Source organism: Phlebotomus argentipes, unplaced genomic scaffold (assembly GCF_947086385.1).
Source record: "Phlebotomus argentipes unplaced genomic scaffold, Phlebotomus argentipes genome assembly scaffold_18, whole genome shotgun sequence".
In the NCBI taxonomy this organism is placed as follows: domain Eukaryota; kingdom Metazoa; phylum Arthropoda; class Insecta; order Diptera; family Psychodidae; genus Phlebotomus; species Phlebotomus argentipes.
This window is the reverse complement of record NW_026776177.1, coordinates 1,186,218-1,205,294: the sequence shown is the minus strand read 5'-3', so window position 1 is coordinate 1,205,294 and position 19,077 is coordinate 1,186,218. Positions and strand designations below refer to the sequence as shown.

The 19,077-nt window shown below is 40.3% G+C and overlaps 2 protein-coding genes across 5 annotated transcripts in view; both read right to left on the bottom strand.

Moving 5' to 3' along the window:
• The window catches only part of LOC132261153 (arf-GAP with coiled-coil, ANK repeat and PH domain-containing protein 2), a 292,140-nt gene that overhangs the window by 11,997 nt on the left and 261,066 nt on the right, over window positions 1–19,077 (bottom strand). The gene's annotated exons all lie outside the window — the stretch shown is intronic.
• Window positions 460–18,081, bottom strand: LOC132261159 (uncharacterized). 4 transcript variants are annotated; one of them, XM_059759774.1, is made up of 8 exons: window positions 18,015–18,081; window positions 6,138–6,299; window positions 3,574–3,717; window positions 3,344–3,505; window positions 3,108–3,284; window positions 2,900–3,046; window positions 1,031–1,320; window positions 460–568 (listed from the first exon to the last, which is right to left on the bottom strand). In XM_059759774.1, the coding sequence occupies exons 2-8, from the start codon at window positions 6,238–6,240 to the stop codon at window positions 494–496; spliced, it is 1,098 nt and encodes a 365-aa protein (XP_059615757.1). In that variant the 5' UTR covers window positions 6,241–6,299; window positions 18,015–18,081; the 3' UTR covers window positions 460–493. The 4 variants fall into 4 exon arrangements, with proteins under 4 accessions (XP_059615757.1, XP_059615755.1, XP_059615756.1 ...); XM_059759772.1 differs by lacking the exon at window positions 18,015–18,081 and having other exon boundaries at window positions 6,138–7,333; XM_059759773.1 differs by lacking the exons at window positions 460–568; window positions 18,015–18,081 and having other exon boundaries at window positions 1,175–1,320; window positions 2,598–3,046; window positions 6,138–7,333.

Below are 19,077 nucleotides of genomic sequence, written 5' to 3'. Positions count from 1 at the left end.
AGTAGATTTGCAAAATCTAATATGGCCTCATTCAAATTCATACTATGTTTATTCAGTGGTGCAATTTTTCACCTATAAGATTTATGTATCTTTTCAACAGAGCTGGCAAGAGTCCCAAACTTGAGGCTTTCGCAATAAGATTATTGTTTCTGGAAGTATTTAAAATCATTCAGGATATGCTTTATATGCTTCAACTCAATTGATAAAGAGTAGCTTTTAGAGCCTCTTTCACTTGATATAGCTCATGGTAAATCAGAACATTGAACATTTAACAAGAATCTACTTATCGTACATTTTTGGTTCTTGTCCATCCTTTTATACTGATTCTTTTTCTTTTGTTTTACGAAATATTACAAAACTACATCGCATCATGTCATTCTCATTCGTAAGGGAAAATGAGGACTTCCAGGAGAAAAAGGAGACTTTCGCGCAATCAAATGAAGTCATCATACAAATTATCTTCCTATTTCCGTTTATCCTATTGTGATATTATCTAGAGGAGACCCTCCGTGGAGCTTCCAGCTCCGCTGAATGATGCAGATGGTCTGCTCGTGAAGAGTGATGTGAACTGCAAGTGAGAGAATTGAGGGAGGACATTAGCATATTTTCTGATAACACTTTTGCATCGTAAAGAGAAACTTTTAGGAAATGAGCAGTCATTTGTTCACTATCAGTTCTGCCCAGTGTTCCTTTTTTTCTATTCCGGAGGAAGAGAGCTTTTGAATTCGAGAGGGAAATGTAGATTGTCTTGTCATTCATGAGAGAATTTTATATGCCTAGAATAAATACAGAGCGGGAAACTTTTGATTTAAACAATTTATCTGGGAAATTGTATCAATATTAAGATTGACAGTGCTATTTTAGTTGAAAAAGGTCAGCAAACGTCTTCACTGGTTTTTCGGGGATGGAGTGAAATCAATAAGTTATGGCTCTGTTAGGCCTTTTTGTGCTGAATTTCCACGTGAAACATTGTGGGATTGATGGGTGAAAGGGATTTTGTTAAATTTAGCCCGCAGAGAGAGGCTTTTACCTCTTGATTCTCGTCGACGATGGGCAGGAGTTCATCCGTTGAGTTGGGCGTCATGGGGCTGGGCGTCGCGGCGGAGGACTTCGACGGTCCCGCCATGTGCATTGTGTCCACAATGGTGATGTGCGGTCGGTTGCTGATCAGGATGTTCTGCCGCTGAAGCTGCGCCAGGCGCACCTTCATCTCCTGGCGCAGCTGCTTCTGCTCCAGCTCCTTCTCGAAGCGCATCATGCTGTAACTCCTCACCGATGAACTCGTGCTGTGCACGGACGCTAAACTTGGTCGTCGAGAACCTGCGGCGGAATCAATGTTTGGCCGACGAGAGAAATACACAATCTGTTAGTGAACTTTGAATGAAATTGAGCAATTTGCGAAGGTGGCAAAAATGGGCAAAGACCGCCAAGAAATAGAGATATAGAGTGGTTAGAAAAATAGCATAGTTACACGAAAGTACAGAACAGAAAGCACGTGAAGAAGAATTTGCATTATCATGTCAAATTAGCACTGATTGGCGAAGATTGTCTTGTGATAAGAACGATATACTATAAGCGGTGCTTGAGAATGTTTCTCACCATATTCGCTGAAGAGAAAAGAATTCGATTATGTGTGTTTTGTGTAAGTGTATGTGAAAAAATGTGTCTTAAAAGCCAGACAGTCATGCAAACAACCCGTGAATCCCTAGAATCATCATTGCTTCATTAGAAAAATTTTTGAATATGTATGCGGAGGCTTTTCTGCGAGAAGACATTATGCAAATTGCGAGAAAATTTCAATTAATACGAATTAATACTGATTCATGGGTGGAGATTTAAAGCACTGCTGTCGTGAATGGGATTTGGGGGGGGGGGTGAATTTTGATTAAAAGCGTAATAAGAGAAAGACGGTAAAAAGAAGTAAATTGATAAACTTCACTGAGATTTACCACAAAGTTCGCTTTGAGCTTTTTAAGTGTTTGAAATTGAAATGAACCGCCATATTGCCCGTTTTTGTGTTACATTTCCGACTCTGACACTCTTTTGGCCATTCCTTGGCACATTTTCATATTGGCAAATGACTTGTGAGCTGAGAGGAATGTAGGATATATGGCTATACCCTTTGATAACATCGATATACACACGTCTACAACACAAACGTAAATTAATTATTTTATCACAAATTGTCAACAACATTCCATCAAATTTTTACATAACATCGATCACGAGCAGAGTTGAAGTTACTAGAGAGATAGAGAGAGATATGATGAAGATTTCTGATACACCGAAATGATTTGTCACTTTAATCCTCAATTATTGCCAATTATCCAATTATCAATTTGTGAAGCTATACTCTTCATCGTATCTGCGAAAAATCGTCCTCTTTCCAACTCTGATCCAGTAGAAAAACAAAAGGAAGAACGGAAAGTTGAGTTTGGTGGTCGAACAGAAAGCACAAATGGCCGTCTGAGAAGTCAGTCAGTGGTTATGACAGGGATTTGGTGAAGCATCTCATGGGCGCCAATTGGTATACAGTTGGTAAGAGACAAATTGGTCAGAGAGGGCGGACAATGAAGTATGAGTGGCATGACTTTTACCGCGACTTTGGCTGTGTCACTGGCTGGCGTTGGAAGTGCACCCACCGCGAGGGATCCCCCATAGTCTAAACTATAGAGGTGCTCCTCGGCGTCATCGGTGTCGGCCGGGAATCCCAGCAGTGCTTTAATGCGCCTATTTGAGGTGGTCGCGGGCAATTCCAAGTGCAGCAACTGCCGTTGCTGATTCAATTGTTTCTCTAAATACTTGGTCATGTTCGCATTACAATCATTCTCAGTACTTTGGGCCTTCAGTGCAGAAATGTGACACGAGATAAGCAATATGGCGGCCGATCTGGCCGCACCTGTCCGCGATGTGGATACCAGGACACCCTTGGAGCCGCTCTGGGGGGCGCTCGAGGCACGTCGGGTGGTGAAGGAGCCAATAGAACCGCTGGACCGGATGCTAGATCTCGATGAGGGCCGTGCCGATTGGATAGTTAGAGGAATTCCTGTAAACGCCAGAGATTAGGACAGCCTTAACCAGGAATCAGTCAGTGAACTATGGATTACCTGTATCGCTCGAGTAGAGTATAGGCGGAGGCAGACTAGCGTCACCGAAGTTCCGATGGCGCGGATATTTGGTCTTTGAGAATAGATGCAGAACCATGCAGATGAGGCCAGCCAGAACTGCAATCCCTGTCGTGACGCCCAGGAGAGTCGGCAGATCTGACGTGATAGCAGCAATGTCTGGAAGGGGAAGAAGAGGAGTCAGATTATACACTTAGTTTGGGATGCGATGACTTTACCTTCTGTACAGAAGACCCTCTTCGTTGGCTTTATGTAGCTGACCGAGTGGAAGCCATCTTTGCACTGACATATTGCATTGTGGCTGACTTGAACACAGAGCGATTCGGGATCATTGTACATGCACGCCTCATGCCAGAAGCACTGATCACCTAATTTCTTCGCTGCAAAGGGCAAAAAGACGTCAGATTCAGATGCGATTGCATCGCGAGACGGTCCTCGGGAGACTTACGTTTGGCACATCCTTTGGTTTTGCCAATAACCACGGGATAATTCCTCTCACAGCCACACGTATTGGAGCTGGGGTCGCAAAAAACGTGACGCAGTCTCGGATTGCAGGTGAATTCGCATTCAGCACCGATGTACATGCCTTTGGCTGGGCGGCCGGAGTGGTTGAAATGGAAGAAGATGGAATCAATTTAATGGTCTCTCCGCTCAGATTATCCCACCGGGACGACTTGGACAGTCGCCAGTGGCACAACAAATTGGTGTATTTTGGGATTTAGAGATGCTAGAAAGTCTGGTGCCAGTGGATTGCTATTTGAGGAATGACAATTGAGTTAGAGGCCTGGCGCGCACTTGATAGTAAAAGAAGTGTGCAGCGATTACGCGAAACGGCGCATAAATCTCGAGCTGCATATATTGAAATTTACTCTTGGGATGCGATGGCATAATTTTTTTTGTGCAAATTATTTTTATGCCACTCTGCATTGGAAATTGTGTGACTGTCTCGCAGAATTGGGTCTCTCGCTCTCGCGCTTTCCTGCAATTTTCTCAATCACACTCGACATGAATCGATTTGTGTGAAATGTGAAATGTTTTTCCATCTAAAAATACCGCATGTCTTCCAACCATTCCATCCTCAACTCCCTGTGAAAGGTGAGTGGCTTTGATGGTCGAAACGAGAAGACCAATTAGGCGCTGAGATCACAGGGAGAGATAGCCAAATGCTTAAAATTGTTTCGCTGTCCTGATGAAATTCCGGTTGAGAAAGCTTTTGGACATTGTGTGCTTTCTTACACTATCACCACTCACGAGCGCCCTTGGCTTGGAAAATCTTCACATCATTTCCTCTTGATGTAATGTGTCTGCGAGAGAGATTTCCACCGACAATTTCACTCCGCACAAATAATTCTGGGAATCAGAGAAATAAATTTGTGGAAAACAAACAGGGAGAGAAAATTGAATTTTTGCTTGCAAGCACGCTTTCATGGTGACGAAAAATAAATTAAAATTTCAATTTCAATTGGCAATAAATTGAAATTGTAAGCCTTCGTGTATGGATTTTTATGCAATAAGAGCTCTTTTCGTGCTCTCTCTCTCGCTCTGTTCTGCGATCTCAATGACAGGTCCGTTGGAAAACATTGGAAAACTAGAGGGAGAGAGAGAGTTACCAAGTTACTGAATACCACATCAAACACTCGAAATGACGAACGGATCATTGAACAATTCAAGGACTGTTCGATGGAATGAAACTCAAAATTTCTGCAATACACAGAGCTTAAAATGTTACCTGTAAATCCCGAGCTTTGCCAGAAACTTTCGCAACTTCAACTTGCGGAAAAGGGTGTTGGTTTCATTTTGCAAAATGTAATTGGAAAACACCCACAATGTAATTAAAATCCCACGAATGTCACGGATGCGGATCTCAAGTTCATGACCCGTCAATTGGCGAATCATAAAATTTCTTCAGTGATTGTCAGCGCGGGAGGAATTATTGATTCAACGTTGAGACTGCGAAGGCAGGTGTCTTGTATTATTTGCTTGGGATTGCGCCTCTAAAAATTTTCATCAAGACCTCCACGTGGGAGTTTATTTTCCTGGCATTTTCATTAACCGAAAAAGATGGGTGGAAAAGCTTCATGTTTACACCATCCTGCAATTTGCGCCTCGTCCCCCCTTTTCCTGCTCAGAGACCATCAGATACATATTTATGTATTGCTGTACATAATGTATGCCCACAGTGAGGTGCAAAACAGCTAATTAGCAATTTTCAGGAATGGTCTATCCCAACAGGGTCGCTTCTTTTTAATTAATAGCAAAATTTGCGAAATCTACAAACTCCCTCTTGGGTTATGCTGCCTCGGCAGAACATCCTTCCCTGCTAAGCATATCTGCTATGCTTCAATCTCCTATCTTGCAAAATATCAGACTGCGTGGAAGGCGTAAAAAAATGTCATGATCATTAAACTTCCTTTCATTCTCCATCAGGTGAAAATTTCATTAAGTACAATATGAATGTTTGCTATATTACAGTAATTCCCATTCGACAAAAGCTCAGGAGGAATCCTGACCTGTATTAAAAATAGAAAATCGCTTTCTCCTGCACAGTTTTCTGTACATTATATAAGCTTCAAATATAGCAGACAATATTATTTTTAGAATATTGTTTTAATGCTTTGTTTTAATTGAATTTATTTCTATATTTACACAGAACTTTCACCCCAAAATCCATTTAAACCTTCTACAATAGCACTCTGAATTCAAAAGGGTATTTTAAGGTATTTTTAATGAGCACTGTATTATATTCTTTGAATGCTTTCTACCCTTAAATTGTGTCACGTGTAGCACTGCTAAATATTCTCATTAGTTGAAAAATGATCTTCCCACTCACTCCTGAGAGTTGCAATTTACATTTTCAATGCATCTATTTATGGGTACGTGTTTGCAATTTGCGGGCAGGCCGAATGCGGGTATTCCCTAGATATATATGTGTGGTCCCAGCGCATGCGTTTGCAGGTGCAAAATCACACGACACGGAGTTGTAGAGTAGGTGAAATGCACTTGGCAACTTACCTGATCCGTTCCTTTTGAGGGCCTCAATCTCCGCATCTTCGCCGTCCTCGAAGTACTCGTCATCGTCATCGAGATTTGGGGCAGTCTCTGCAATTTCTGGCATTGTTCTCGAGTGCACTGCCAAGTCGCTGGACTTCCTCGCGGTGGCGTTTATTGCCAAAACTGGAGGCACATGGGAAACGGCTAAATAGCCATAAATTGCAATAATTGCCGAGCAAAAGAGGGTCCGACGTGAGCACAGGGTGAGTGGCCACGGCTTCAATGTCCAGCGGACACTTTTCATAGTGTGGGCTTGCCGAAAGCACGCACAGAAACACTTTGGAATACTAAAGAATTCTCTGTCGGAAGCAATTGACACAGCATTTGTTGCGGGTCATAATTCAACGCTCTTTTCACACTTGCCCATTGTTTATGAGGTGACACGGAGATGATATAGTAATTTATGCACGAATTTTCTCACACTCCAGCCATTATCCAACCCGGCAAAAGATATGCTCTCGATGGGGGCGCCTGGTGAGCTTTCGCACGATCTTTATTTTATTTTGTGAAAAATCTTACGTGACAGAATGGGAATTTTCACCCCTCGAAAACACTTTAACACAATTGAGAGCTCAACGGAGATGTGAAATGAAACGCAAAATTCCTCCTCGTCGTCGCTTCTTGCGTCTCAGGCTCATTCAAGCATCCTTTTATGTGCACAGAGCCCTGTGAAAAATCGTCATAGCTGTGCTATCTAGGAGCCTGGAGGCATCAGCCAAAAATTATTGCATCACGAGTGGGAGGCAGAAGCTCCCATGCAGCCAAAACGCCCTCCTCTAAAGCACTTTCGGTGGTGATATTTGCGCTGCACATCAGCACATCCGCTCACGAAAGTTCACGCAGAGGAATTCTCAAGTTATTCATGAGTGGTGCACTGAAGACACCTGCATATGTTGACACTGTTAATTTTTCACGACACCCTTCTTCTCTCACCCCCAAACAGAGTCACTGCAAACCTCCAAAGTAATCACATTCAGCAGATGGGAAAGACACTGTTAATGGCACAAATGCAAGCGAAACCAGTTGTGTTTCACGATGGAAAATATCTGGATGAAAATGCTATTTGGGTCACATTCTTAGATGAACTTCACCAGAGCTTCCATGCAAAAATGTGCGCTCGTCCTGCAAAGTGTATCGCTTCGCTGATGATGGTGTAAACTGACGTCTCCGGCAAAGTACGAAGTTATATTTTCACCCTCACAGACCACACTCGTGCCATTTCCCCCGCGGGGAAAAGAATAGTACAACACACGCGCACAAACTTTCTGCCAAGCTTCCAGAGTGCTTGGGCGACTTCGAGTGCTTTCTCCTTGAAGGGGTTCCAGAAAGCTCCCTGATTAATATGTAATATGTGCAAATGACTGTAAAAAAGGATTTATCCTGAGATTTTACATGAAAATCTGTGTTTTGTAAAATGAATAAATATTTATTGTATTTGAAGAATGATTTTTTTATTATAATTTCCCTTCAAATAACTCAAGTACTAAATAAAATGCTTACAAACAAGAAAATTCTTATAAAAATCTTCAAACTATGTTCCACTCGTTCTGCTGTGGCTCAAGTGAGCGCAATAAATCGAATACAACGATTATCAATACATTGTCATGTTCTCCGTCGTCTGGATAAAGCTCCTTTTTATCCACAAGCATTGAGCTTTTCTATCAGTGACACATTCACTGCGCGACAATCTAAGATATGCGAGAAAGCTCTCGTGCTACCTGCAAAAGCTCTCACTCGTCCACGACTCACTGCTATGGGTTTTCCTTGAATAGTGAATAAGATACGCATGAGAGTATGAAGGAAATAATGCGCAATTTGCAAGAAGAGAGAATGCTATCCAATTCCCACTCCATTATCATCAATTTCCCGGGAAATTTATTGGCATGCGCCAGGCGGACGGCCTAGGCGGGAAAAAGTCCTCCGCAACGAGAGACTGAGCAGTGGCGGAGGGTAGATGCCGATGAGTATTGATGCACTCTGATGTGAAGTTTCATGATGGGGTATCGGAGTCAAATTGTCTTTGTGACTGATTCCGCAGCGGGGCGAGGGAGGAAAGGGATGGCGGAGGGCCGTACGAGAGGCGGTGGCTATAAAGGACTCTAATGGATGTGACAGGAAACTCAATTATTTCGAGTAATTCAATTACATCATAAGCGTTTTCAGCTATCTGGGAAGATTCGTGTGATGTGCTATTGACTGCTGAATTTGCCGCCTATCGTCCGGACAAACTTTGTCCAACTTATTAAAGTGACTTTTTGCACAGCACCATCAGCGATCTGCAGTGATGTGAGGCAGGGACATGTGCCGCTCTCACCTCTTAATACCTCTCCATGTCACACCATTAACATGTACCCAAAAACTTCCGCCTATCACTCACGAATTGCCATGGGTATTCCGTGGTTGCGATGAGACTCTTGGCGTCATCAATGCAAATAATGTGGCACGTTGTCTCGCACACGGAACACGCTGTGGAATGGATAGAGGAAATTAAAGTGGGGAAATGTTTGATAAACACACCATATATGTTTGTCGACATACACAATGCATATGTGCCGTATCTGATGGCGCTTAGCTGAGGAAATCTGCAAAAGTCACTGGGTTTGATAGAGAAAATCCGCACTGTAGCTAATTTAATTTTACTTTCACGCCATGTTTGAATTCCCTAATTTCACAATGAATAATTTATTTCGCCCAATTTTGACGATATTCAATTAAAACTGAGCTCTGTCACTGACATGTGGAACTTTTCAGAGAGTTTGGTTGCTTTTTCTGTGTGGCATTTACCACTGCAGGGCACATCAACTTTTGCGAAATCTGATATAGACTATAGTTGCAGATTGATTCACCATTCGGAGAATGATATTTGAGTGCAAAACTTGGTGTAAAATTAATATTTATTACGATTTGTGGGTTTTCAAGTAATTTTATATTCACAAATAAAATACATTTTATCCTGTTTTTCAAAATATCATATTAATTACGTTCCGCAAAATTTGCTATTTTTAAAAACAGTGAAAAGTGATATTTGCTGGAAACATTTTAATTTGCCGTGCAAATTAAACTCTTTTTCCTGGAAACCCTTTGAAACTGTTTACGTCTGACAATATTCATGTTTCAAAAATTCTGTTTTTAACCAAATGTGTCGCCAGTCGTTATTGAACGAAATTCTATTCATCAGTTGTGTGTTTCGTTGGGAGATTACAAATTTTTAGATCAAGTCCCAGTCAAACACAGGAATGTTAAACAGTATAAAGAAAAATAGCCCTTGCTATTCTCGCTAAAACTGTGTTTTAGAGTTTTAAGCGTCATCACAATGTGTATGAGAAGAAAAATGGTAAAACATGCCGAAAATATTAATTTTTAAGTAAATAATTAGTAAATCCGCGGTAAAAAGATTTGACTGTAAATATCATTCATGTTTATGCTTGAAAATTAGAGCAACATTTGCAGATTGATCTGTATTTCAACCGATACAAAATAGTTTAAAACATGTATAAATAACAACACAAATAACAACAAATATAACACATTTTTAACATTTCTTGTGTGACTGAGAATTACTTTATTTATCTACTTCATTTAGTTACACTGATTTCTTCCTACGTAAGCATGCGTAGACCGAGATTAATTGTGCTTCTCTGAATTATGAATATCATTTGTAAACCTCTATTACCGTGTTTTTCCTGCAAAAACAATTGTCATTTCAGCTTTCCTTGTGTACAAATGAATCGGGCTTTATGGATATGCACACTGCATTAGGTTGGGCATGCAGAACAGGAGAAATAGTTGAGCATACACTTTGTGAGGATTTCATTTCGCAGAGACAATGAAGTGCACGAGTGGGTGGATAAAAATGGCCGGGGAGGGTGCAATGTAAGGGGCAGATTATCCAATCTAGAGAACACAAAAGCCTTCATATCAGTGGACGGTGCAGTGAAATTAAATGTGCACCTGGCGAAGGCAAAACGAGTTTATCTTGTGGTTGCATTTAAAATGTGTACTGTTTTAGTGGGTGGTCAAGGAGGGGGAGTGAAAAACATTAATTGGTTGCATGTTTTCATCTAATCCGTCATCACAATATTTTGTGTTGTGCGTGAAGCTCCAGTGTGAATGGAGCTTTCTCGACAGGTGAGCTGCACAAGTGCCCAAAGTCCATGGCGGAGTGTTTTCGGTGGGCAAGCGAAGCTGGTGGAGGCTTCATTGTGACGCTCTACGCAATTTATCATTCACTACACACGGTGATATACAATACGCCATACACGACAAGTTCCATCATACATCGAGGGACACTGCTCTGGAACACAGAGCGCGGTGTCAAAGAAGCGGAGGCTGAGGGAAGAGAGAGAGAGAAAAAACATGCACAGGGAAATGAATTTTCATTTTCACAAAACTTTTTCCATCAGCATTCTCGACTATATGTCGAATGTACATACATTACATATATTTTATTAATAAAACCTGCCCACATCAATGTTTCGCTATTATAGCTTTTTTCTCCGCTCCAGAGTTGCCGAAATCATGCCTTCGTCAATTGTAGATAAATAATTTTTATAACTCCAAAATTTATCTCACTTAACAGAGAATCTCTGTGAGTTGAGAGCTCTATAGTGTTTCGCGTTGTACAACTTTGTTGGATGAAAAGGAGCCAAAATCATTTCCACAATTCGTGGAAAAAGTGAACAGTTTCCCATTATTTGGCAGAAAAGTTTCCGATGAAATCTTCCAAAGCATTTTCCATCCCACAACTCAACAGATTTGGGGCTTATGCATTTTCTCAGGGAATCAATGGGATTTTCTCTACTCCTTTTCGAAGTTCCTGATAAGATATCAGAAGCAAATTATATAGATGAAAAGTCCAACGACATTCTCGCAAGTCTCACAATCTGTGGAATCTCCGGGAGAAGTCAAATGCAGGAAGATAAAAATACCCTTCAACTGTACACTCTATTAAATGATAAAATGCTGTTATGCCACAGAATTCAATTTCACATACTTTCACCCTTCCTTTTGAAAAACTTATAATCATGCTTATAATTTTTCAACTCAAAGTGTAGTGAGAGAATATCCTGTCTTTGGTATTTTGTGTTAAGTAATGTGTGAAAAATTTTAATAATTAAGTCCTCAGGATACACTAAAACTACTTTTTTACGCTGTAATTTTCCCGCACATTTTTTTTCAGCGAAACTTTTCTTGTAAGTTTCCCACCTCATTTCTTGGTTCTTTTCACACTAATGAGAGTCTCATTGAATGGGGAAGTTTTTATGTGGATTTTTAAGTCTCTTTTAATTGCTCAACTTTTAGTTATATTTCGCTCAATAAAACCATTAATTTGGTGTGTGTTTTTTCCACATGATATTTCTTCAAGCGATGAATACCAGGCGTCTCCATTGTTCCACATTGGGGTGCAGTGGAAAAGTGTGCAGCACAAGGTGACTTCGGTTTGCTTTTTGAATTCAATTTGATCATGGCGATGCTCATATGAAATTCATGGGCCAATTCATGTTAGAGCTTGTCTGCGGAAGCCACAGGAAATGTAAAAGCGTTCTGCGTGTTGAGCTTTGGCTGCAACATCGTCCACTCGTGATTTGGAATTCCATATTGAAATGTTTTGTGCAATTGACAGCGGCGTCAGGATACATTGAAAATAAGTAAAATTGCGAGCCACTGTATTTGTGTCCATTTCTGGGGTTCGCAATGTTGGCAAAGGATGGGACGCACGAAAATACCATTGTTTCCACACACACGGAGTCAGGGGACAAATGGGGGGCAATCGGGACCAGGTTTGGTCAATGTGGGTTTCAATTTCATCAATAACCAATTCGGTGTTATTTAATGAATATTTGATATGCTTCCACACCCAAATAATGCAACCACACATCGACGGTATACGAAATCACATATTAAAACGTGAGAGTGTGTTTGTTCTGTGCCAAAGGCCACGCATGGATGGAGGGGAGGGAGGGAAAAAGCTCCATCCGGCATCCTGTCCGTGGGGGAACTTTTTCCATCCTTTCGCACCAACTATTTTCCACATCCTCTGGGCGACACTTTTTCACCGTCAAGCGTGAGTCGTCAACTGGAATGGCATGTGAAAAGGTGTTTACCTGGTGCCATTTTTCCCCTGAATCCGAAGTCCTTCTAGTGCATTTATATTGGGTTTAGAACTGAAATTAAGCTAACCCAATTAATTAGGTTATATTATAAAATTCTCCGAAAAACTTTCAATTAAAATAATTCACGTTTGATGCAGTCAAACGTTATGTTTGAAAGGTTCTTCTCATGATGATGATGATGATGTGGAGGGAAGCGAATTAGCCTTTCGTCATTGAAAATGTTGACTTTGCTATGCAAATTAGAAAATAAGGCATGAGAAGTAGCAAAAAATGAATGATTCAATTTGAATTTTTACTAATGAGAGTTGCAACTCTAAAATTGTAGAAAATGCACAAGTGAGCGAAATGTTAAAGTGAATTACACGTAGAAATAGAAAAAAATTCTGATGAGCAAAATTAACAAGATCAGAAACCCGGGAAAAAATTAGAATTTCATTTTGATCTGAACACTTTTACATAAATGTTGTACATGTTGTATGAAAATCAAATGATAGACCAAATATTTGAAAAGAAAATACAAACAACAAACGAATGAGCTTCATTTAGAGTTTACTATTTTTTTATCCTTAAATACATACATTTGTGTGTTGAAACTTTGGCAAAATATTATTCAATATAATGTGGCGATAAAAATAAATGTGTCAGAAGGATGATAAATAGAGCAAATATAGGAGTTGAAAACAAACCAAGCGTGCCGAAAATAAATGTGCAATAGGTGAAAAAAGAGCGCCGAAGAAGGGATTTGACTCATTAAATATCATTCACGTACGGCAATCAAACAATTAATTCTCTTGAAGTATTTCAATGGAAATCACTAAAATGTCTCCGTGTCGCACAAATTGCCACATTTTTATTCATAAATTACCTTTTTTCTCGCACAGTGATGATGGGTGTGCGCAAAAAGCCACCCCAATGAATTGTTTCAGAGCTCCTTCCACCTCTTTATTGCCGAGAGAGAGAGAGAGTGAGAGCGCAGGATGAGTTATGGGTGTATAAATAGGGAGGAATAAGATGCCATAAGAAATTCATATCTGACATCAGTTGCCGCCAAAACATTTAATAGTGAATATATTTCACTGGTGGAGCAGCAAAAATTCCTCAAGTGGAAGGACGACCGAGAAAAAGAAGTGATAAAGCACCAAAGGAATAAAATTGCGTATCTCAACTGTTTTTCTTCATGGCTGAACTCTCGCAACTTCTCCAGATTCTCCGGCCCCTTCCACTCATTTTCATTCCATTCAGGAGGACACTCAATGTAGCACAAATTCCAATATGCGAAGGGGGCTTTTGGCTTGTTTTTCAACTTTGAGAAATTGCAGGAAAATGTTTGGTCTTCGATTTAATGAACGCCATAGAATCCAATTAGGAGTTTGCTGGCGATAAATATGGTAGTGTAGCAATATTGAAGCGCAACTATTCGCGATTTCCTATGATCGGCGCCGTTAGTCAATGATGAACTGGCAGTGGCCATGCATTTGTGGTTATATGCACCGCGCTCGGAGTTGTGTGTCAGCGACAAAATGATTTTTGAATGTGACACAGACAGAAGCTCTCACATACCTGTCACCGTCGCTTTATCACCCCATATTCCCTTTCGACATTATCATCGGTGATCATTGGCCCAGCTCATTTATTCAATTCCACTTGCATGTCCACACAAACACTCATCCCAACATATCCGCAAGCTTTAAGCTCATTTGCGGCGCGGGTGGCGGATGAAAATGTAGAGCTTTCGAGTGTGTTAATCTACAACTGCCAGACTAGATGGTCAACTTCAACATTATTCACCTGCCACACTGTATTCCATCGAGAAGCTATTGATTTATGGGTATCATGTCAGCATATATTTTTCCACCACCACCCCCTCAACCCGCGCGCACCCCTGGCATATGGATGCAGCAAGATGGGCGACGTCGGGGCGGATGGGAGCTTATGGAGAGTGTAGCTGGTGAAAATTGTCACTTTCCCATTTTCCAACCAACTCCCAGTAATTATGGTGGCACTTTGTTATACGTGGGTTCTCATGTCACACTTTGCTAGCTTTTGGAGTCTGTATCTGCTTCTGAAAATTGATTTTTCCCTCCACTCATCCATTTCCCAAACACACAAACTACTCATTCTTTTCCACATTAGATGGAAATGAGAAATTGACGACCACAAAGAAGAGCTGGATAAAGTCAGAAGTTGCTTAAGTTGTGGAATTAAGAATGATTTTCACTATAAATGTCACGTCATTAACGAAGACGTTGCAATTGTCTCCAGAAGAATACTATCAAGATTTTTAATAAGGATTCAGGAGGTTTGTTTGTGCAAAAACACATCCATAAACTTAAAATTGGAACAATACAATAATAGTTCTCATATATTGAAAATCAATGATTGTTATGATATAATTTGATGGCAATTTTCCACATGAATTAGCAACAAAAATTGATGATTTCGAAATAGATTTCTAAGTATATAAAATTTATCCAATTATCCTTTTCAACCTCATCAATATTCTTTTATAACTTTGCGCGGGAATCGAGCAATGAAATTCGCTCTCAAAGTACATCCTTAAACATTATTTAATATAATGTCAGGTCTTCAGTGATGCCTAATAGACAATTTAGCAACTTTGATCACCCTCAAAACACCTCCTTAAATTGAGCATTATCCGCAAAAGTGAATGAGCAATAAAAGTTGGTGCGAGATCGTCACATTTCGGGCAGCAAAGAGGTGCGCCTTTCCACCTTTTCCCCATCCACCTGCGAAGTGCTCTCTGTTCTTCCAGCACATCTCTATTCAATTTATATGACACATATGCAAATGGAACGTGTTTTGACGCTGTGCGAGGAGAGACTGGGTGAAAAATATCACATTTATCCCATTTCGGATACGTAATAAAATTTCCAGGTGTAATTCGAGCTCACTTGCTCCAACACTCGAGCCACCCCAGTGCCGCTCTCCATCGCAGTCCGTCCTCGTGGAGCGCGGCACTTGACCGGGGAGTTGGGCAAATTGAATTTTCACGATTAATATACAATCCGACGGGTTAGTACCTGAGAGAGTATCCGGTTCATGAGGGTGCAAACGGAAGGAAGAATGTGATATTTCTGCACCAGAGACATTCATGCCTATGGATGTTTCGTCCTTTGCACATCATCTCCACGTTCTAGTGGGATTTCTTTCCTGTCCCTCACCATCATAGGGATGACAATGGAAAAGAGGGTTAAGTTTTTCACTATTCGGGCACCTTTTTTTCATTTCATTTGCATGGCATCTCTAAAAATTTCCCTCAGTGTACATAAAAGTCACCACACAAAAGCTTGCGATGTCAAATCAGTTCTGTAATCAATCCTGTATGCATTTCCAGTTAATTGGATATGTATTTTTTTCGGAGATTGAAAATTGTTCTGAATAGCGAAAAAATTAATGTATTTATTAAATTCTACCGGTGAAGCACACACATCAAAAGCAACTGTGATGCTAGTGAATTTTTCATGAAATGCACTTTGCAATTAATAAAATTATGAATTCATTATGCCTTTTTTTATGCCACATTGGTAATTGTTTCACTGAAGGATCAAAGAGTAACAAAAAGTGTATGTTTTTGCATGAATACTTTTATATGTATAAAATTGATGATTAAACAAATTGATCGAAAATGTATGAAATTTGTGAAAATTGAAAATATTGGTAAATTTTTTATGCCACTGAAATGTCCAAAATCTGCCTAATGAACTCTTTTGTCACTCAAATGCCCGAATCAGTTGATTGACAATGTTGTGTAATTCCCTCACTCCACATATTTAATTGCGTAGTGTTTATGGAAACATCATCCAACGATGTTATTCTTAATAGTCCTTCGAGAAATGCTGGCGATGCTACGAAATGAATGATATCTTGTAAATAATTGAAAAACTTCCCCTCGCTTTTCCCATTATTCATTTTTCGATGAGAATCACGGAAATAGATGTAATTTCGTTAGTTAATCCTTATTGTTCTTTTAGTGATTTACTTCACAATAGAACTCAGTGGTTCAGGGTTGCTTCACCCTTCGCATGCGTGCGGGATGTTTCACTGGGGAGATGTCCCAGAGGTGTTTTTGATGAATTTCGTGGGAAAACTCCCCAGCAAACACCCATATTCATGTGCCGAGCTTAATACCAACGCAAATGATTCTTTGAGCAAAATGGCAGAGTGTCGATAAGCATAAAGCACCTTCACGGCACATTGTCTGCGTGTGTCCTGCTACACAGCATCTGCTGCACGTTTTGCCATCCCTGAAAAGTACCTTCATTAATAATAAAATACTAATAATCCCAGACACTCGCACAGTGTTTCAAATGAAAGCTCCCACAATGCTGACCATGAATTCTTGAGCCAGTGTGTTTCCCCAGGAGCAATATTCATGCCGTTGATTCTCCGCCTTTTCTCCCTGCACATGCGACACGTCATGTAAATAATAATAAAAAGCATATCTGACTCTCTACAGCCAGCAATAAGTCCCTTCTTTCTCACCCACTCCGTATGTGTCCTAATTCATATATAAAACAGGGATTAAAGTATTATCCCCCATTGAGGATGGACTGAGCATCCACGCCATGTGGGCAGCTCTCCGGCGGCCTCTCGGCATCCACTGTGATTACAAGGAGTCCGAAGGGTTGCAAATGGACCATCGCCAGTGGCACGTATGAATTATTTTGTATAGGGCATAAATTATTTTATTGCTAAATTGGGACTCGAAGAAATACACCAGACGGATTACTTGGCAGCACAATGTGAAGTATGTGGTGTATAAAATTTGCATACGACCTCCATTCAGCCATTCTCTGGATGAATTCCCCAGTCGCACGGCTGTGCCGAGTGGCAAAATAAATTTTCAGAAATAATTATACGAAAAGAGATTAACCGTGTTACGGACTGACGAGTCGAGGGATGAAAATTGTGCAGCTTTTCGCAATTTCCCCTGACATTTCCAGAGCGCGAGGGTGAGATTGTTACCCGCTAATTAATCGCCGTGCGGAGGGACAGGTGGTGGTCGGATGTACATGTGCTTAAATGACGAATGCCACTAATTAGTCACTGAGGATTTTTTCCCCATAGACTACAAGATCTGCTGAGAGCTCATTGGATGACTGAAAAATTGCCACACCATTTATTCTGGGCTGATTTATTAAGTGATCTGAAAGTGAGGCAAAAAGTGTTTGGCAATCGATTAATTTGACGATTTCTTCAAAGTAACGCATGATTAAATTGCCCCAAAATTCCGCCTTGAATTACGTCTGAAACATTCCAAATTAACAACTTAACCACCAAGCTTGTAGAGGAATTTTTCATATGGTGCCAAAAGCGCATGGAAAAGCTCTCATGTTGTGCTTCTCATGTGGTGGAAATTAATAATTACGAGAGCTGAAATTATTTCAATCTGCTTCAAACATTAATTAACACTTTAAGCTTGTGATAATCACTTGTTCTACCGACGAAATGTCTCATTTACACGCGCGCGCGCGAGCTTTTGTAGGTCCAAGCATGTGAAATTCCACATTAATTTTGAAAATGAATTATGATTGCTGCGATATGGCATCCAGAGTGATTATATCATGTGGCTTCGCGCTGCCCTTGGGGAAAGCTCACGGCACTCAAAGTTCCCCAGTAAGTGATTTTGGATGGTGTTTGTCGGACGAATAACAAGCAAAGTGGATATCAATTCAGTGGACTAATTCGATGATTGAGTCCTCACCTGCATTCACTGCAATTTATTCCACTCCACGGAGCACTTTTCCTCCCAATAAAATGTATTATAAAAGCTCAGTGAGGCCATGGAGTTTGGGGTGGGTTCTAAAATAGAAGAGGAGAAAATCTATACTGCTGTAAAGGCACTTATTTGTTGCCATACACATTCATGGTTCATGGACTTGGATGAAATAATTCAATTAACCAAAGGGAAATTATATTCATCGGTGAGATGGAAAGAGCGCACTTTGAAGAGGAAATTCTATATGTTCGCTTCACTTTACCATCAATATTGTCGCTATTTAGAACACTGGGAAGCTCACGTCCTTCCTTCTCTTTTGCCCGCCCGAGAGAAATGGAACGAATGCTAACACACAATTTATTTTATAAAAAAAAACATTGTAATGAAGCTCTCTGGTAAATATAGACGTGATAGAGGGTAGCGAAAGGTCAAAGTGTGTCACATTTCCTCCTTCTCTGGCGCTGGCTATGAGATACTATCGCGGAGTTTTCATTTCCGGCGAAAAATGAGGCTAAAACAAGTGAAAAATTCATGACCAATACTGGGAAGAAAAACCATTAGAGAAACTCTTAAGTGAGTTGAGAAAGACTCTCTGAATAAAGTGTGGCGCAGTTGGGGCGAGAAAGTGTTAAGATGGAAGGTTTCCGAGTGATGAGGGCGTTTCTTTTCGCAGTAATCTAACATTACACGAGATTAAGTAATCTTCAATTTATGTGGAAAGGAGCAAACTAGATTGCTTGTGAATTCTACTAGTATTTCAACCACACAGAAATAAATGATTGCTTTACTCAATTAATTGATTTCAAAGAATTCCTCTTATAATTTCACAGATTGGTATAATTTAATGTTTTCAAGAATGTCAAATCAATTAATACAACAACAAAAATATATAAATAATTCTCAAACACACTTCAGTGTTTGAGGTCACTGTGAAGCATTGGCGGAAAATTAAATATCGTATGACTTTCCATTCGCAGTTCTTCAGAATCTCATAGGACGGTCCTTTAATTTGCCTACGATTGTCCTGTGATTTTTCTTTGATTCATCA

What these genes read in the sequence shown, in the direction of transcription:
- LOC132261159 (XM_059759772.1), bottom strand. Translation starts at nt 6,420, where the DNA reads ATGAAAAGTGTCCGCTGGACATTGAAGCCGTGGCCACTCACCCTGTGC. An exon ending in GAGGGTCTTCTGTACAGAAG is followed by an intron (nt 3,285 to 3,343) that starts GTAAAGTCATCG and finishes TTCCCCTTCCAG; the next exon opens with ACATTGCTGCTATCACGTCA. An exon ending in TCGTCGACGAGAATCAAGAG is followed by an intron (nt 569 to 1,030) that starts GTAAAAGCCTCT and finishes TCTCACTTGCAG; the next exon opens with TTCACATCACTCTTCACGAG.